General features: G+C 52.1%; 1 protein-coding gene across 2 annotated transcripts in view; it reads left to right on the top strand.

Moving 5' to 3' along the window:
* Positions 1-907: 907 nt before the first annotated feature.
* CCDC50 (coiled-coil domain containing 50) overlaps positions 908-17,516 on the top strand; it is a 40,371-nt gene continuing 23,762 nt past the window's right edge. For both annotated transcript variants that reach the window (XM_084292422.1, XM_084292421.1), the window contains exons 1-3: positions 908-1,056; positions 15,345-15,407; positions 16,696-16,825. In XM_084292422.1, the coding sequence (XP_084148548.1) occupies positions 1,008-1,056; positions 15,345-15,407; positions 16,696-16,825 (242 nt within the window). In that variant the 5' untranslated portion in view covers positions 908-1,007. The remainder of the gene's footprint in view (positions 1,057-15,344; positions 15,408-16,695; positions 16,826-17,516) is intronic.

Below are 17,516 nucleotides of genomic sequence, written 5' to 3'. Positions count from 1 at the left end.
AGAGCTCACAGCCCTGCTGCCGTCACCCAGCAGGGTCTCCCAAGAAGCAGCGTGTTTGCTTGATTAAGGGAGCTGGAGAAGGCACGAGGAGCCACGTAATTTGTCTAGTGGAAACCAGGAATGGTAGGAATTTTTACTAATTTGCGTGGCTGGCTTTGGCCTTAGATAAGATGGTACAAATCCATTACAGGAGACAAAGCAAAGAGCTGTGTGCACAGAGGAAAATTGAGGATTTCTGGGATCCAAAGCTTAAAGATCGTGTTTGTGAATGCAGGGCCAAAGCGCTGGCTGTGATGTATTAAAGGTGCTGTGTAAATGCAAACGCCTCAGGCTCTCAGCTTGTTTTGTCCCTTCTCATACCTACAGGGGGCAACACGAAAGCTGGGGATGGACTCTTTGTTGGGGAGTGCCAGGACAAAGAGGAACGGCTTTAAGCTAAAAGCGGGCAGGTTTAGATTAGACATTAGGAAGAAATTCTTCCCTCAGAGGGTGGTGAGGCCCTGGCCCAGGCTGCCCAGAGGAGCTGTGGGCGCCCCATCCCTGGAGACCAGGCTGGGTGGGGCTGGGGGCAGCCTGGGCTGCTGGGGTGGAAATAGAAATAAAGAAGAAAAGAAATAAAGGAGAGGAGAAATAAAGGAGAAGAGAAATAAAGAAGTAAATAAGACATAAGAAAGGAAAAAATAAATAAATAAGGGGAAAAAAGGGGGGAAGAATGATAAAAGAAGGGGAAAAACGGGGGAAAAAGGAAGAAAAAAAAAAAAGAAAAAAGGAAAAGGGACAGCAGCAGGCAGGGGGAGGCCGCGGGCGGCAGAGGGGCGGCAGCCCCCGCCCCCCGTCCCGCCCCGTCCCCCCGCCCGGCCCGGCCCGGCCCGGCCCGGCCCTTTCTGTCCCCTTCGCCGCCCCGTACGGCCGCTGGCGGCTCGGTGCGGCGGGGCGCGGCACCGGGAGGCACGGCACGGAGCGGCACCGGCACCGGGACTGGGAGCGGGAGGCACGGGGCGGGCAGCATGGCCGAGATCGGCATCGACCAGTCCAAGCTGCCCGGCGTCAAGGAAGGTAGGGCCGGGGCGAGCCCCTTGTGCCGCCGGGGGGAGCTGCGGGGACACCGGGGCGGCACCGGGGGACACTGAGGGGGCACTGGGGACACCGGGGGGACACCGGAGGGCACCTGAAACCCCCCCCGGTCGCCCACCCTCTGTCAGGGCTGGCGTTGGTTCTGCAGCCCGTGCTCCCCAACTTGTTTCCCTTGCTGCTCGTTTAATCGTTCTTAATTTCATTTTAACCAAATCAGCCCGAATTTGGCTGTTTTGGCTAGTCGGGAGCTGGAGGTGTGTGTTAGTGCAGGGAGCTGACCCCTCGCGTGCCGTGGTGCTTGTGGACAAAACCCCACAGCTGCCTGCTGAACTTTCAGGGCTGAGCCTTGGTCCCGGTGGGTCATTAGCGAAATTGTTAATGGGCATTAATGAAATCACAGCCGGTCCTCTCGGTGCTGCCAGGGGCTCATCCTTAGAGCCCGCCCGGCGTGGTTCCTCGAGGAAATTTACCCGGTTAACCTCAGCAGCGGGCTGATAAGGTTGAGTTATCAGCCCGGGCTCACTTGGGGTAGCTCAGTGAAAGCGTGGCGATGGGGTGAAGTTCAGCCCGTCCCTGTGAATTCCCACCTCTGGCATTTCGGGAGCTGTTGGTACGGGAGCTGTCGGTACCCGATAGCGCTGGGCTTAATGCGCTGGCCCCAGCAGCTCTGGGGGCAAGGTAGGTGAGGCCTGAGCTGCGCGGTGCAAAGCCTCAGGCATGTTTCCTGCTCGTAGCTCCGTCATACCCGTCTGTTTTTGTTGTTTTAAGGGTTGATTCAGAGCTATGCCGTGGATTAGGTGCTGTGTTAACACCAAGCAGGCAAAGAAAAGCATCGCCTTCCATACCTGGGGGGACACGTTTGTTGTTCCTGACACAGAAATCACTGTTGATCGTTCAGGAAAGACTTCCCCTTTCTCCGTGTTGGGCAAAGGTCGGCTTGGTCATTCATTAACAGCAGAGCACGGTCCTGCTGCGTTGGTGTGGTTCCAGTACTTTGTTCTTCACTCGCTCCCCTTCTGGAGGGGGCTGTCTGTCTGTCTGTCCATGTCCAGCTTTCCTCCCTGGTGCCTGGGATGGCTGCACGACAGTGTCGTCCTGCTCCTTTGTTGTGGGCTCCAAGGCTGCTCTACAGGCGGGGTCATTTCCCTGCAAGGATGGCAGGGAAAATCCGATGCCCGTGGCTTACTACTTACTGCTTACTTCCTTTATTTTATTTTTTATTTTTAAAGGCATTTATATTAGCTGAAAGCGTGGTGTCGATGGAGCTTTGCTGGTGAAAACTGCTTCAGCCAGTCCAGTTTACTTAGTGGGCAGGAGTTTACTGCTGTAAGATATAACCTCAAAACACTCTCCAAGCGTAAGCTACAGCTTGGTGCTGCAGCCTGCTGTTACCAAGCCGCTTTTTCCAGGCATGCAGAGTTCATGTTCTGACCGCTGTGGTCAGTAAAGCTCTTGTAAGACGTTTGCTGAAGGTTTTGGTGGTGGCTGCAATATGTGGGCTGAGCATCTCTGCCAGTATTTCCACTTGCTTCTCAAGTGCCTGTGACATTTTCTCTTTCACAAAGCAGCTTTTGCTGCGTGCTCCTTTGACCCTCCCCGGGGGATCGCTCAGCTGTCTGTGTGTGGATCTTTTTTTTTTTTTTTTTTATACTGGAGGTCTAATTTGCAAGCCTTTCAGGGACAAAAGCATCCTGGAAATATAATTTTAATTAGTTACTTATAAAACGAGTAAGAAAACTGGCTTGAGCTCTGCTTGGTCTCTGTTTGTCTTTCCCCTCCTGATCTCAGTGCTGGTCTGACAGTGCTGAGGAGAGAGAAGGGAGTCAGGGGGCACAGTGGGAGAGATCCTGCACTCTGGTCCAGCAGTACCCGGCTCTTTGGAACTGTAGAAAATTGCAACAGCTTAAGTTTTTATTTCATTTTATTTTTAATAGCATTAAAAAAGTATAAGGCAATGTGTCTGTGTCAGTCATTACAATCAACCCAGCCACACTGCTGCTTAAGCTCCAGTCTTGACAAAGGCGAATTGTCACCCCCACCTGCGCTGCGAGAGGCACAGCAGCACTGCTCACCTTATGGCTTCTATTTATTGTCTAATTTGACTTCCTGAAGCTCCTGATCCGTACTTTAAAATGCTGCTGGTTGTTTCCCAAGCGTAGAAGCAGAAGATGCACCTCCCAGTGCTGCCACAGGGAAACAGAAGTTGGACAAGACAACCCTGGGGCAGGCAAACTAGCTGGCTTTAGCGGACATGGAATAAAAGTTTGCTGTAAGCATCTGTCTTCCTCCCAGCCACAGCTCCTTCCCTCTGACCCCTGCAGCTTAACCTGACCTTCACTGAGACTCCTGCAACAAAAGCCTGCTGGGGGGAAGCGACAGAGGGACGGGTACCTCCGGGGACAGCCTGCCGACCTGATGGGTTTATGGCAGGGCTGGCGGTGTGTGCTCAGCTGCACGGCGGTGGAGGAAGGAACTCGACGTCTGTCAGAAATGCACGTGGGTTCAGAAAGCTTCGATGGCTGGCACGGTATCTGGCGAGGAGTGTGTGGGGCTGGATTCTGCCTTGGGGTTTTTCAAGAGGGGGGTGTTGAGGGGTGAGCTGTCAGCCGTGCTCGTGTGAAGGAAGGGTTCAACTTCAGCTGGTGTCAGCGGAACAGCTTTGAGAGAGGCTGACGGTCAGCCGGGTCACCGTGAAGCCACCTGCACCGTGCCCTTTGGCTCCAGCTGATGTTTTTTTCATGGAGCCTGATGTGCAGTGTCGCAGCTCTCTGCTTTGTGACTTCCTCTGAGAAGCGCTCTGAAAAATTCAGGCGAGCTGGATGGCTCGAGGGCAGCAGGGCGGTGGAGGCTGATGGGACGTGGACACAAGATTTTCTTTCTAGGTCACTGGTTCATGTCCAGCTCTTCTGAGTAATAGGAGGTCTGTTTTTCCAGTGTGCATGAATTCAGTAGCTGCAGCTGTGGTGCTCGTTTTGCCTCTGGTTAAAGCTGGGTGAAAGTTTTATTATGCATTCAGTTGTTCTGGGTCTGCAGCACTTGGCAGAGGAGATGGGCAGGATTAGCATTTCATGCTCGTGGCTCCAGAGCAAGCAGGTCTGCCTCCTCCCAGCCCTTAAATCCTCACGCTGTCCTCCGTGAGCTGCCATGAGCGTTGTACCAAGGCAAAAAGATTGCCCAAAAAGCAGACTTTGGCAGAGAGAAGCTTCCAAACTCAGGTTGATGCCTCCTGCAGACAAAGATTCCCTTAGCTACTGACAGCAGAGAAGTTTTGGGGCTGGAATAAAGGGTGCACTGCCTGTTTTGTCCCAAGTCCTGGAGGTGGCCAGGAGGCAGAAGGAGTTCCCAATACTAGGACGTTGGCTGACTCCCGTTGCTGCTGCCTGAGCAGTGCCTTGCGGGCAGCATTGTGTTTACTGGGACCGTGGGCCTCTGTTTAATCTTTAATTTCCTGTGGCCGTGAGCAACATCAGAGGGCTCATGTGTGCCAGGAGGAGTTCGAGACAACAGGACGGGCCCCTTGTGCCCTCAGTGGGACTGCACGAGGAAACCCTGCTTGGGGAAATGCCGGGCTGTGCCTTGGGGCTGCGTGAGATGCCTCTGCTCTGCTGGAATTAGCCTTGTTTTTCTTCTTGCTGAGAGATATCCAGCCCGTGTGAATGTGGCGATTTATGGATGAGGTGACACGTCCCCTCCCTGCTTCCTTGTCCCCTTCCCAGCGTGCGTGCAGCCGGCTGGCTGCTGAGCGTTGGTTTGAAGGCTGAAAGGCTGCGGGGGGTGGCTGAGCTGCTGCCAAATCTGCCCTCAGACTTCAGAACTTTAACTCCGCTTTCTGGCATCGTGCTTGCTGCTGACCTGTCCTTTTGTCTTCCTCTGAAGCGACGATAAAGGTGTTTGCCTTTCTGCTGCCCCTGCCTTGCAGTGCATTCGCAGCCCTTTGCTGGGCATCGCCGCCTGGGAAGGCAGGACAGATCCCCACAGGGATGCTCAGTGCTCTCCTTACTGTGCTGGATGGGTTTGGGCCACAGGGAAGTTCATATTTCCCTTTTAATTACAGAAATCGGGCCCTTTGCAGTATTTCTGTCCTAGTATGTGAAAAGACACCGCGCTGCTTGGTAACGCTGTAAGTGCTATAAGGCCTTGGCGCAATATTGCAGCTGGGAGACCCTTTTAGCAGGGCTATCGTGAGCCTTGCTTTCAGCAGAGGAGGCCCGGTGCTCTTTTTCCTTAGCTACTGACAGCAGAAAAGTTTTGGGGCCAGAATAAAGGGTGCTGGTGGGGTTTGGGCTGCGCGCTCCCTGCAGCCCTGCCTGCGGTGAGTGCTGTTCAGGACAGAAAGCCGAGGTGGGTTAGCAGGTGACTCGCTCTTCTTCACTTCTCTTTTCAAAGGAGGTTTTTTTGAAATACTACGTGCAGCGAAATGCTGAGGTCATGCGTGTGCACGTGCGTGGTTCTTACTTTCGCCAGCCGTCCTGCTGAACAGAGTCAGTGCTCGGAGGAACGGGCAACAGAGGAAATTTATATGGGCTAAATATGCGATGTTCAGTCAGTGATGGCAGAGGGGAGATACCTGAAGGCACCGTGAAACAAGCATCGCCAGCTTTGGCCACTTAAAATGAGAAGAGACAAGAGGCTGGAGCGTGCCACAGCCTGAGACATCCCTTGTGGAGGGACCATCGCTGCCGACCCCTGGCTTGGAGGCAGCCTTCACTGGCTCAGGTGGAAAGCCTGTGCCCAAATGTGTGGGCACACATCAGGGTGGCATGGGTGGAAAGCCTGGTGCACATCGGGATGGCTTTTGCTCTGCAGAGGTGTCTGAACGGGTGCTCCTGCTGCAGGGGTTGAAATCTGACCTGTTGGGAGGGAGCTTCCCTCTGTTCCGAAGCTTTTTTTTTTTTTTTTTTTTTTTTATTATAGAGTGCTGGTGTGGAAGCAGGGATATATGTCCTAAATTCACCAGTGTCTCCTGTAGCCTTCCCCATTGGGGCTGGGGCGAAGCAGCAGAGGACAGCAAGGAGAGACCTGGGACTTTTCCAAGCCGCCAGGGTGTTGGCTCTTCTCGTGGCGCGCAGGGAGCGCCGCTATTCACAGGGCTCTGCTCTCCTGCAGGCCTTGCAGCCGGCGCCAGGTTTCCGAAGGAAGTTGGTGTTGGGAAGAGGCTGGGCTCTCCTGACGTAATTCACAGTGCTTGAGGGGCTGGGTGCTTGGCTGGGGCTGCGTGGCCCTGCCCGTGCTCCCCACAGCCCCGATCCTGCAAGGAGGAGCAGGCAGCTCTGCCTCCAGCCCAGCTACCTTGTGCTCCAAGCTGTTGGCAGTGCCTGGAGTGTCAGATCTGGCCATGCAACAGGTGAACCTATTAGGTCCTGATTTTTTTTTTTTTTTTCCCCCCTCCAAGCTGTATGTATACAGTACCACCTAAAGGCGATTGAGCCCTCAAAAGGAAAAGAAAAAAGTTTACTTCTGAGTGTCTTGAATCTTGTTTTGTGCTCTCAGAGCAGGCACGCGACGGAATAGGGCTGTCAGCCTTACAAATGCTTTGCAATGCACGTGAGTGGACGCAGATGCCCCGACGCAGTGTGCTCCAGGTTTGTGCTGCAGGTTTCGCCTCCCTGCCCGTCTGCTCCAGAGGCTGGGGCCGTGTTCTCACCCTCCTGTGCTGCTGTCTGTAATCCTAGCTGCTGAGGGCAGAGTGCCAGCACCGGGCTCTGACAGGAAGGGGGACGTGTATTGTTAGTGCTGCAACTCTACTGACTTGTGGCTCTTTTACAGATGGATGCAGGAGTTTGACTGATCCGGGGCCAGCTTTGGTACTCTGTGTTCTCCGGAGCTGACTAATAAACGTGGAGAGCTTACATGTGGGAAGTGTGTGTCTAGGGGGGGAGAGTGCCCGAGAGGGGCTGGCAGAGCAAAAACTAAACAAGAAAAGGGTGTGGGGGGTGTTTTAAAAATGAGGCAGAGCATCCCTGACCTGTTAGGTACAAGATGACTGTCCTCACAGGGCAGAGAAGGATCATCTGCAGCACGGGCGGCAGGCAGGAGTGCTCCTTTCTAGGAAGAAGGAAGCTGATAGGAATCTGCAAGAACCAGAGCTGGTTGCAGCATCGGTTCAGACACCTTCAGCTTTGAATGCAGCAGTTGGCCGGGTTTCCTGCAAGCCCGGGAGGCTGCCCTGAGGCCCATCCTGCTGGAGCTTCGCTTCTCTTGGTATCAGATCCAGATGAATGAAGCCTGCGTGCTGATGCTGCAGTCTGCCCGGCTGCAGCTCTGGTTTAGCTGCGGGCCTTGGAGCAGTCTCAGGTTTGGCACCAGTCACCTGGGCACGGAAAAGAAAGTGGCGTTTCTGCTGCTGGTTCCTCTAAATGACAGCAGGTCCTCCGGGGTGTGAAACCTCAGTGTGAGGTTTTCAGAGGAACTAGAACTCTTCTTGGCACTTGGCACCTTGCCGTGGGCGGTAGCTTTTCCGAAGTCAGCCTTGCACAGCGAGTATTGCAAGGGCACTGAGCAGTGCCTCTCTGAATCCCATCTCCCTTGTCTTTTCTGCATTATCTTTTAGGGTTAAGCTGGAAGAGAAGCCTGGGAGAGCTGACGGTTTGAATTATCCCGGCTCCGTCTCTGTGGCGCTGCTGTGTGAGCTTATTCACCACTGCCAAAAATTGGGGGTTTTAAAATGAAGCACCCACAATCCGGGGAGCTGTGGCTCCTGAAAGCCACCCCGAAGCACAGGGTGGGACTGCCAGCCCTCTGCAGAGCTGCTGCTGCGCTGAGCAAGGGATTTGGGCTTGCATGGAGCAGAGAACAGAAGTTTTGTCTGTCTGGGAAATTAGTGTGTCCTTCCAGCACTTTTGTGTAGTATGAAATCGCTGAAAACGCCGAAGTGAAAGCTGCTTAACAAATCAAAGTAAAATACGGTAATCGCTGTTGAGATGGATGAGGGGGAGAGGAGCGTATAGAGCGCAAATCCCTTGAGATGCGAGCTCCATGCCTGAGCAGTTTTCTGAGTGGGTGGCTGCTCAGCGTTGTGAGGAGACTGTTTTTCTTTTTCCTTCCCTTACACCGCTTGAAATGAGTGGTGTTGGGCTTAGAACTAAAACTGCCATGACATCCTGTTTGGGGAGGAGGGGAGAGAGAAAGGGGAAAAAAAAACCACACACACAAAAATCCTCCTGAGAAGAACAGCGTCGTATGATCTGTGGGACACCACTGAAGGCATGGCTTACGGCTATAATAGGGTTTGTGGGGACATCCGTGTGAGCCAGGGATTTTGGTCGGGGCAGTGGTGGTTATTTTGCTGTGCCCCATGGTTGGGGGCAGTGGTGCAGGTCGGCTGATGGGAAAACTTCTTTCTACTTTCTTCTTCTTTTTACTCTTAGGGTGCCAAAACACTGTATGTGTTCAGCTTCTCCAATGTGCCTGCACTTGTGGAACATGAGGCAGCAGCTGTAGCAGCAACTGGGGGGGATTTTTTTTGACTCAGAGTACTCCAAATCTGGAACCCAGCGGGACCTGGCTGGAAGGGCTGAGTTTCTGAAGCATGTGTCAGTAAGTCCTGAAGGCTCAAAGTCATTATCCAGTACATGTACAAGCTTGAAGTGCTTCAGCTCAGTATTTTCTTCTGAAAATATGGGATGTGGTCTTTAACATCCTTGACCTATGAGTTGTGTCTTAAGCTTGAGGGATAAAAAGAATTGCCCTTATCTAGAAAGTCTGCAGGTGAAGCTACGTAGGGTAGAGTTATCCAATGGTGAAAAAGATGTCAGCCCTTCTGTAATAAAGGCAGAACAATACTTTGGGGGTTTTTATCAAGTTTTGTGCTGGGGCATGGTCTAAGATGACCTTCTGAGGTCCCTTGTGGTGCTACTTGCTGCAGTCTTAGGTATCTCCAGCTTCCTGTTTGTGCTGTGCAAGCTCATCACCTTCTGCTATGGAGTGCTCAGCAGATGCTATCTCAGCTTGAGGACTGCTCTATGGCACGGTTCACAGCCGGGTTTAAAGGAGAGACAATGCCAAGGCAGTGGCCTCAGAGGGCATTTTGTGGAGGGAGGGCTGTTGATTTCCATTTCCAGGCAAGTTGAAGGATCGACTCACGTTCTGAAGGTTTGGTTCGAACAATGTACGTGGTCTTCCTTTCAAAGCGTCGTTTGGGCAGGTGAAAGCTGGTTGCTGGAGGTGGGTGCAGGCAGAACACAAACCCCTGCCCTTGACCACGAGGCATTATCTTTAGAGCAGCGAGGATAACCTCCTTCCCAAATCCCAAGCTGTTTTTAGCTTCCATGCTAAGACTGCCAATAAGAACAAGACAAAAAAAAACAACCTATGGTTCTGTGGAGATATTTCTTGCTCCACATATTCATCCTTTATAAAGCGAGGCAGAGACCTGTTGTTTGGCTCCCGGTGGGGCCGCCCAGCCTCCTCATGCTGCCTCGTAGCTCCTGGTTGTGCACGCCGTGCTGAGGGGCAGAAATCCCTTCCCCAGGCTGCCCTGCCCGTCGCCCAGGGGCCGGCTTCTCCCTGTGCCGAGTCTGATTTCCTTGGCACCGTCTGCCCGAGCTGATCGAGGCCCTAGGAATGCCGTCTGGAACTCCAGCTCCAGCAGCCGAGACGTGTCCCAGCCAGCCCAGGCGCCACGTGGATTAGCACGAGCTCGGGGAGCTCCTGGTGCCACGGGAGAGGCAGGAAGGAAACGAGAGGCTTCGCTCGCTGCTGCCTGGGGGTGAGCTGCCAATGGGTGTCCTGACTCCACGTTTCCTCTGGAAACTGCCCCCGGTTAGCCCCTCGCCCCCGGCTGGGTGCCAGCTCGGTCGGGCTAGCTGGGGTTCAAGGAAACCATCTGCAGATCTTGGAGCACTTGCCTCACCCAGACCAGGCCCTGCTGCTAGGAGTCCCTGAGGTCCCAGCTTCTCTTTCTCATCTGTGTTTGTTTTTTTTTTTTTTTAATAACTCAGCATCTACCCGAGATCGCTGGCTCGAAACGGGCTGCACTTGCTGCTCTCCACCGAATCAGTCAGCTCTGCAGGCCTTAAAAAGTGGTTTTAGCTGCTCAAACTGTTTTTTCCTGTGTCACTTTTGCCCCCCCCCCCCCCTTTCCTCTTGTCCTTCACTTCAGGATTCAGACGCTGCAGATGTTCGGAGCTAAGCATGACTCACGCCTTCTCCTTTATTTTATGAATTATCCAGCGCGTGATGTCAGTGGGGAAAACATTGGGAGTGGAGGGGGTGGGAGCAAGAGATTTTTTTTAAATTTATTTATTTATTTATTTTAAGGCCCCAAAGGAAATGCTTGGGGCGTGCGTGTGGGCCCTGGGGCGCTGTTATTAGGGCAGCACACACCTTCAGGGACAAGGGGTCCCTCGTGGGTGCCGCTGCTGCACAGGGTGATGCTTCCAGCCAGGCTTCTGCCCTCCTCCTCCTCGTCTGCTGGCACTCGTGGCTGTGAAAACGGCTGGGCTGGCAGCTCCTTCCTTCACAGCTGTGCCAGGAGAGCACAGCCCAGGCTGGCTCCCTGCTGCGGCAGGGCAGATTGGCTTAATCAGGCTATGGCAAACCTGTTGTTAATGTTTCACGCTCCGCCGGGCTCGCCACTCGGAGCCTCTCCTATTGCAGCCCTGCCGCTTGTTTGGCCGTCTGGTGGCTCGCAGCCAGGGCCCGGAGATGGGAAATGAAGTTAATTCTCAGCGGTGAGCGTGCGTTAAGCTTACCTTTTCATTTCTCAGCCGTGCAATTAGGGAATAGGGGAAGAGATCTCTATCCCCCACGGCACGAAGCCTCTCGGAAAGGAGGAGCTGTGAGGCTGTTGTCCTTGGGGCTGTCCCGTCCTATTTCTCAGCACGAAGCCAGTGCAGGTAATACCCAGTAATGAGTGTTGGGGCCAGGCTGAGGCTGGGCAGGGCGTGAGGATTCGTGTTGCTGAAGCTTTGTTTCAGACCACGTCTGACCTGTCTGCATCTCCAGCTATCCTGAATTTCCCTCATCGTTGGATGCCTCCTGAAGGAAGGAGGGCTGGCTTTCTTGGCCTCACCTGCAGTTGCAATCATGCTTGACCCAGTGCCATGAGCACCAGGTCCGGGCTTAAGGGAGCGCTCTGCACTTGCCATCGCCCCAAAACTTGGTAGGGAGCTCCAGGTGTCCCCATCCCATGCCACATGGCTGGCAGACAGTGCTCCGTTGTGTTGGTAATGGCATGTTCTCCTCTTCCTTTGCACATTGTTCTGAGGCTGACGAGACTTGGAATAATGTGCTCAAATGAGTTAGAGGCAGCCAGCCCAGCCAAGTTTCTGGTGGTGACGAAAGGTCTCCTCGTGCCTTCTGCCCTGCCAGCAGCACAGAGCGAGGGCTGTGTGCTCCAGTTGTCCGTTTTGGGGTTTAGAGGAGCAGCTTAACATGGTGTCAACATGGCCAAGCGGCTGCTTCAGCAATGTGCGAATGATCCCATGCGTGTGAGCAAACCCAAGGGCTGCTGCTGCCCTGCAAGCTCGCTCTGCTCGCTTTCCTTTGTAAGCTGGAGGCAACGTAGAGCCCGCACACCTGGGGCCCTCCTGCTTGCCAGTGCTGGGTGCCTCTGCCCCGCAGTGTGCGCAGTGGGAAAAGCCATCCAGGTGGTGCCCTGGGCCCTGCGTGCCTCCTGCCCTTTGGTGCTGAGCTGTGGGCGGCACAGACCCGTCCTGGAGAGCCCGGAGGGAGCCTTGGGCCCTGCTTTATGTCTCGTGCATCCAGCAGCTTTCAGCTGTGGCCTGTGGGAAGCGAAGACCAGAGGGCTGTGTGGTTTTGGTTTTGGAGATCCGTGGACTTCTTCCAAGAGATCTCTGGAGGAGCAGCTAGAAGCAGGCCCACCTGTACAGTACAGCAGTATATGCACCTGGCCTTCTTGTTTAATCGGTCCATGTTTGCTTTAGAAAGCTTTTAGTGAGCCATCATTCAGAAAAAGGTTAAAAAGTCCCTGCTGTCATGTAGGGATGAGGCTCACTGGAGGAGATGAGACCTCTGGGGGGTTGTTGCAAGGCTGTCAAGAGAAGAGCAGTGGTGTTTGGCCAGGCCCTCTACTTCCTCACCTGCACACCAAGCATGTTTCCATCACCCTGTTTTTTCCCAAACAAATAGAAGAGCGTAGCTGGGTGTGGGCAGAACAGAAAAAAATCTGAAGTCTTCTTCCACATATGTGCCTCTCCAGGGAGGGGAGCATGGAGCAGAGATCTGCCAGCACCCACGGCGTTGAGATCAACAAGGCAAAGCTCTCCAACGCGATGGGGAGCAGAGCAGCGAGCGGGCCTGTGCAGAGAGGAGTTGGGAAGGGCTGGAATGCGGTTTCACAATCTTTGCAGCAGCCTTTAAGTATGTGGCTCTGAAATATTTGTCCTTGCTCCTGTGCTCCCTCGTCTTGCTCATCCAGCTGTTCATGCAGCTGTGCGATGAACTTGTTCGCAGACCTTGCAGTTAAAAATAGCACTTCCCTCTTTTTTTTCTTTTTGGGTTGTACTGAGATGCCTTCGCTTAGCCCTAACCTGATGGCAGGGCTGAAGCCTCCGAACCGGAGGTGCCCTTCCAGCAGGCTGGATGATGCTTGTGTAAATGGAAGATGTTTTTTTTTGTGATCATTTTGTGAAGCTGCAGGAGTATTAGGGACCACAGAGATAAAGTCTCTTTGCACAGGACCTGTCCCCATGCCCCATCCCATAAAAATGAGCCTGTGAACCCTGGGTGCGCTGGGTATGTCACCTGTGAGCAGCCCTGCTGCCTGAAACCCAGCTGTGCTTTGCCAGCTCTGTGGTTAAAGAAGCCTTTCTTTATACAGAAAGGCCAATTGCAAGTGTTTCGGTGCTGCTCAGTATTTAGTATCCTCTTTCCTTTTTTTAAAAGGAGCTGCAATAAAAAGCAGGCAATGACAAAACCGTAATTGCACCATCCAGAATTATACATGCTTAAATAGAGTCACTATGGGGATTGTATGACCGCAGCCGTCCTCATCTCCACCCTGCTGCCTGTTCTTTCCCCGAAGCACTGTTTTTTGACCTGAAGCGAGGGCTGCTGCTTGCTGCCTGAGGTGGGAGCTGCATCTCCCTGGGCCTGTGGCTCGGAGGCACGCAGCTCCCTGCTCGTTCCCTCGCTGAGTTTTCCACCCTTAGCAGTGATGGAAGCGTCCTCAGCTCAGGCTCTGAACCCTTTGACAAACAAAGAAGTCCTCAGAAATCCCCCCTGCAGTTTTGGTACATCCTGGGGATTTTGTTTGTTTTCACTTTCTCTTTTTAGGCTGTCACTTTGCTGAAGAGAAACCTCGGTCTTCCCCAGAGGCTTTGCCTTTGGAGCCAGGTGGAAGCGGTTCATACATCTGCTCACAGCTTCAAGAGCACGGTGTTCTGCTTTGTGCTGTACACCTCAAACGGGAGATAATCCTCTTTTGGGCAGCATTCAGCAGTTTAGCTTGTTGCATCTAGAAAGAACAAGTGTCAGACCTCTCTATTCTCAATTTTTCAGTGCCCCTGCCTTATTTAAGCTCCTGTTGAAGCGAATGGGAGCTCTGTGTTTGCAGGTGTGCTCATCCACACAGTCCCAGCTGCGTTTCACCCCAACAGCTTCCCTAAATTTTAGGTCCAAAACTACATGTTTTCTGTGGAACTCATTTTATTTTGTCTGGAAGTCTATTAATTAACTCAGAATCTGCCCTTGCACTGAAAATGACTCAATAGCCCTCGGACTAAGCATGGCCAGCAGGCTGACGTGGCTCAGGGGTTGGGGGCTGTTCAGCCGACCCTGGTGTGTTGAGCTCGACCAGGCTGAGCTGTGTGTGATGGAGGGGTGGAGGAGCGTTTGCGTGGGTTTTGAGTACTTATTCATGTAGTCTATGGAAAAAAGAAACCTATCTACTTAAAAGTTAGGTTCCTGGCATTCTTCTGGTGTCAAAGTCTTGTGGTTGTTGAGTGGGCATTAGATTTGTGATTTGTTTTTTCTGCAGTTGCCTTAACAATTCCCAAACTCTTGCTGGGGGAGAGCAGTCCTGGGACCTGTGGCAAAGCCCTGGGAAAGCTGGTGGAGCTCCTGGGTACAGTCTGAGAGCATTGGGGGTAACGGTGCCAGGCGAGGTGCTTCCTTGGAACGTGGGTTGTGCCAAACGCACCCGATTTCAGGCTGCAGCATTTAGCCAGGACGAGTTCTTGCTACAGCAGTGTCTTACGCTCAAGCCACTGAAGCCTCTGTCATTGAACTTTGTGTGTTAGGTACTTGTGTGCAGTGTTTGTGTGCGTTACCTGTGAGTCGGCTGAGTTCAGAGGTGTTTCTAGCATGATTGCACAGCAATCAGTGCTACTTCCAGTGCCATTTGGCACTTTCATCCTCAGGTCAGAGTAAATACGAGGTTGTTGTTAGGCGTTTGTGATGACTCGAAAGCCGGGGAGGCGCGTACCAGAGGTGGGGTGTGTTTGCATAGCTGTCTGTATCGCTAACTTGGCTCGCTTCAGGCACGCTGAGCTCTAGAAGAGGCACGTGAGGAAGGACATAGCTGGGCATGAGGGATGCAGGTCCAAAGTCTGCATGGTGAGAGCAGAAGCTCTGGAAAGCCTGCAGGGGATGAGCAGCCTGGCAGCGGGTGTTCCCAGTGCTGCATGGAGCACAACAGGGAGCTGCGGGCCCTGGGCACTGACCTGCCTCTGGTTTGAGCAGGGGAGTGTCTGTTTTTGCAGGGGCAACACGAGGGCTCTCAGTACATGCCTGCCATCTGTGCTTAAAGCTGATGGAGCTTATAGGAGATGACTGTAAAGTGATTCCTGAGCCAGCCGAAATGCCTTGCAGGGAGAGCTGTGGAGCTCAGTCTGCTCTGCTCCTCGGAGGTGGTAGTGTGCACGTGTCCTCGTGCAGGGAAAATCCTAGCCTCCAGTTCTAACCTGGCAAAGGAAGCCACAGGAAGCACAAATGCTGGAGCTTGGGTTTCGCTGAAAGCTCTCAGTGTGGGTGTTGGTGTAAATGGGGGTGGCTGAGTGGTGTGCAGGGTTTTGTACACGTGGTCTGATCCAGTGGTGGCATGGGGCACTTCTGGGCTTAAGCTAATGCTGAGGTGGAGGGGAAAGTGAAGACTTGTAGTGCACAGAGGGACAGAAAATAAGGGTGTGGAAAAATAGCTGCGAGTGCAGGAGGGTGAAAAAAATCCTCAGCTGGTGGGCGAGAAGTGTGTCTGTAATCTGTGTATATATACTTTTCTGACCCCCTGCATCTTTCTTGATGGCTTTGGTGTACTTTTTTTTCCCTTCACCTCCTGATCCTAATTCTTTTGGCTTTGTTTCCCTGTACAGTGTGTCGAGACTTCGCTGTTCTGGAAGATCATACCTTGGCCCATAACTTGCAAGAACAAGAGAGTAAGTAACAATGCTTGGCACAAACTGAAGGAAATTTGTCCCAACAGATAGTTGGTTTTGTTAGTTTTGCTAAGAACGGTCCTCCCTGCTTTTATTTGTTATTCTTTCTAATGGAGTCTGGAGTACCATTATTACTCTATTTGCTGTCTTATAACACTACTCCATGCTCTCCCCCAGCTTACATTGCACCCTAGAGATATTAGAAAATTGTATACATGAAATGCAACTCTCCTTTAAAGTTGAGTTTGTTTATGCTGTTTATAATAAGATTGTATGTGGGAGTGCACTTGAGGCTTCGCTGCTGTGCGAGGTTTTTAGAAATGACTAGCAATTTTGGAAACTACAGATTTTATAGGCTGACATGAGGCACAGCCAGAAGAAACCTGTTCATTTACTTCTTTCAGAATTGCTAGTGCCTGCCTTCAGAAAGGAGGCTTTCTTTAAGGTCTTTTTGAGGTAGGGCAGCTGAATGCTACAAGGATTTAAAAAAAAAAAAAAAAAAAAAAAAAGGTGGTGGGGTGGGGAGGAGAGTACAGCCAGGGACTTCAGAGTGCCTGGTGATTTTTACATGGGGTATGTTTGCATTACAGTTTGAGGTGTGGTGGCCTCTCTAATCTGTTTCGCAGTGTGCCAGCCCCGTTGGTGTGTACAGTGCGAGGTGCTAATGCTGTTCCAGCTGCTCCTGGAGTGTGCAGGTTGCACTGAAGTGCCCTTGCTGCTGGAACCTGAGAACACCGAGCTAAAGCTGGCTCTCAGCTGCAGCCCTTGTAGCCATGTTTTCTTGCAGGCAGTATCCATGTATGGTAAAGGACTCGCTGTAGTATTCAGTTGCTCTGTTGCTAAATATAAAGGTAGTGAGGTTCTGGAACCTATTATATAAAGAGGGAGAGGAGTTCCTGTCTCTAGAGGTTCTTGAGAAGAAATTATGGAAGCATCCATCAGAAGTGGTTTAGGTTCAGCTCATCCTCACTGTGTTCTAGTGGTCTCTTCCAGACCACTTTATTAATCAAGGATAATTTCCTGTGACCAGGAAATGAAGTTCAAAGCCTAAAGAGAAATCCCTCTAAATCTGTATGCAATTAATACATGTTAATCTTGTTTTGGTAACAGGCACATATATGCAGCCCCCTCAGTGTTGAAATGAGACTGTCTCAAGTTCCTACCCTACCTGTAGAGATATTACATGGAAAACTTCCTTTCTAGCTTGGAATATCCCTCTCCCTTGTTTCATCTTAACACCGTGAAGTTCTTCAGGCTGATTTTGGGGTTCTTGTCTGTTTAATTCCAGTTGAGCATCACTTGGCGACAAACATTCAACGTAATCGTCTGGTGCAGCATGACTTGCAGGTGGCCAAGCAACTGCAAGAGGAGGAGGATCTGAAGGCACGTGCTCAAATCCAGAAGCGCCAAAAAGACCTGTGAGTTGGGGGTGGAACTGTTTCAGTGTTCATCCCATTTGATCAGAGAACTGAAAGCAGTTGCTTTGTTTCAAGCTGATTGATGGCATGTGGGGTCCAGGTTGATCAGTCTTTTGCCTTTGATTATCTATTGCTGTGAAAGCATTGATACTGGGCTCCGGCACAGAGTAGCGAGGACAGGAGTTGACACTAGTGCTTTTCTTTTCCTTTTTCTCTCACTTGAGCTCTTGCAATGTGTGAGAAGTTATAAAGTGGCTGTGTGACAGGGCTTAGTCAGATCACAATGACAAGAGACAGCAGCTTGCTTTCTGATGGGTCTCCCTGCAAAAGCAGGGTCTGCAAGGCAGGATACATTTCCCAGCTGCTGCACCACATCCCGGCTTGTGTCTTGCTCTGTGATGCCACCCATCAGATGCAGTTGGTGGTAGATCACAAGCCCTGGGTGGTTCATCTGGCAGAGATGGTGATGGCATAGAAGAGCTCTGTATTGCAGATGTGTGTGATGCAGGACTGGCTTCAAAGGAGCTGCTCATAAAAGATTTGAAGGGCTGGGACGTGACAAATCGGCCCATTTTCAATGTTACAAGCACACGCAGAAGGTATGTGTGCATCTCTGAAGTCTGTGCTTTATTTCGATAGCTTGATCTTCGTTAGCGATTAGAGATGTGAGCATGTAAGTGACAACGTAAAA

This window comes from Netta rufina, assembly GCF_964035555.1.
Source record: "Netta rufina genome assembly, chromosome: 9".
NCBI lineage: Eukaryota > Metazoa > Chordata > Aves > Anseriformes > Anatidae > Netta > Netta rufina.
The sequence above is the reverse complement of the archived record's forward strand: the minus strand, read 5'-3'. Positions and strand labels throughout refer to the sequence as shown.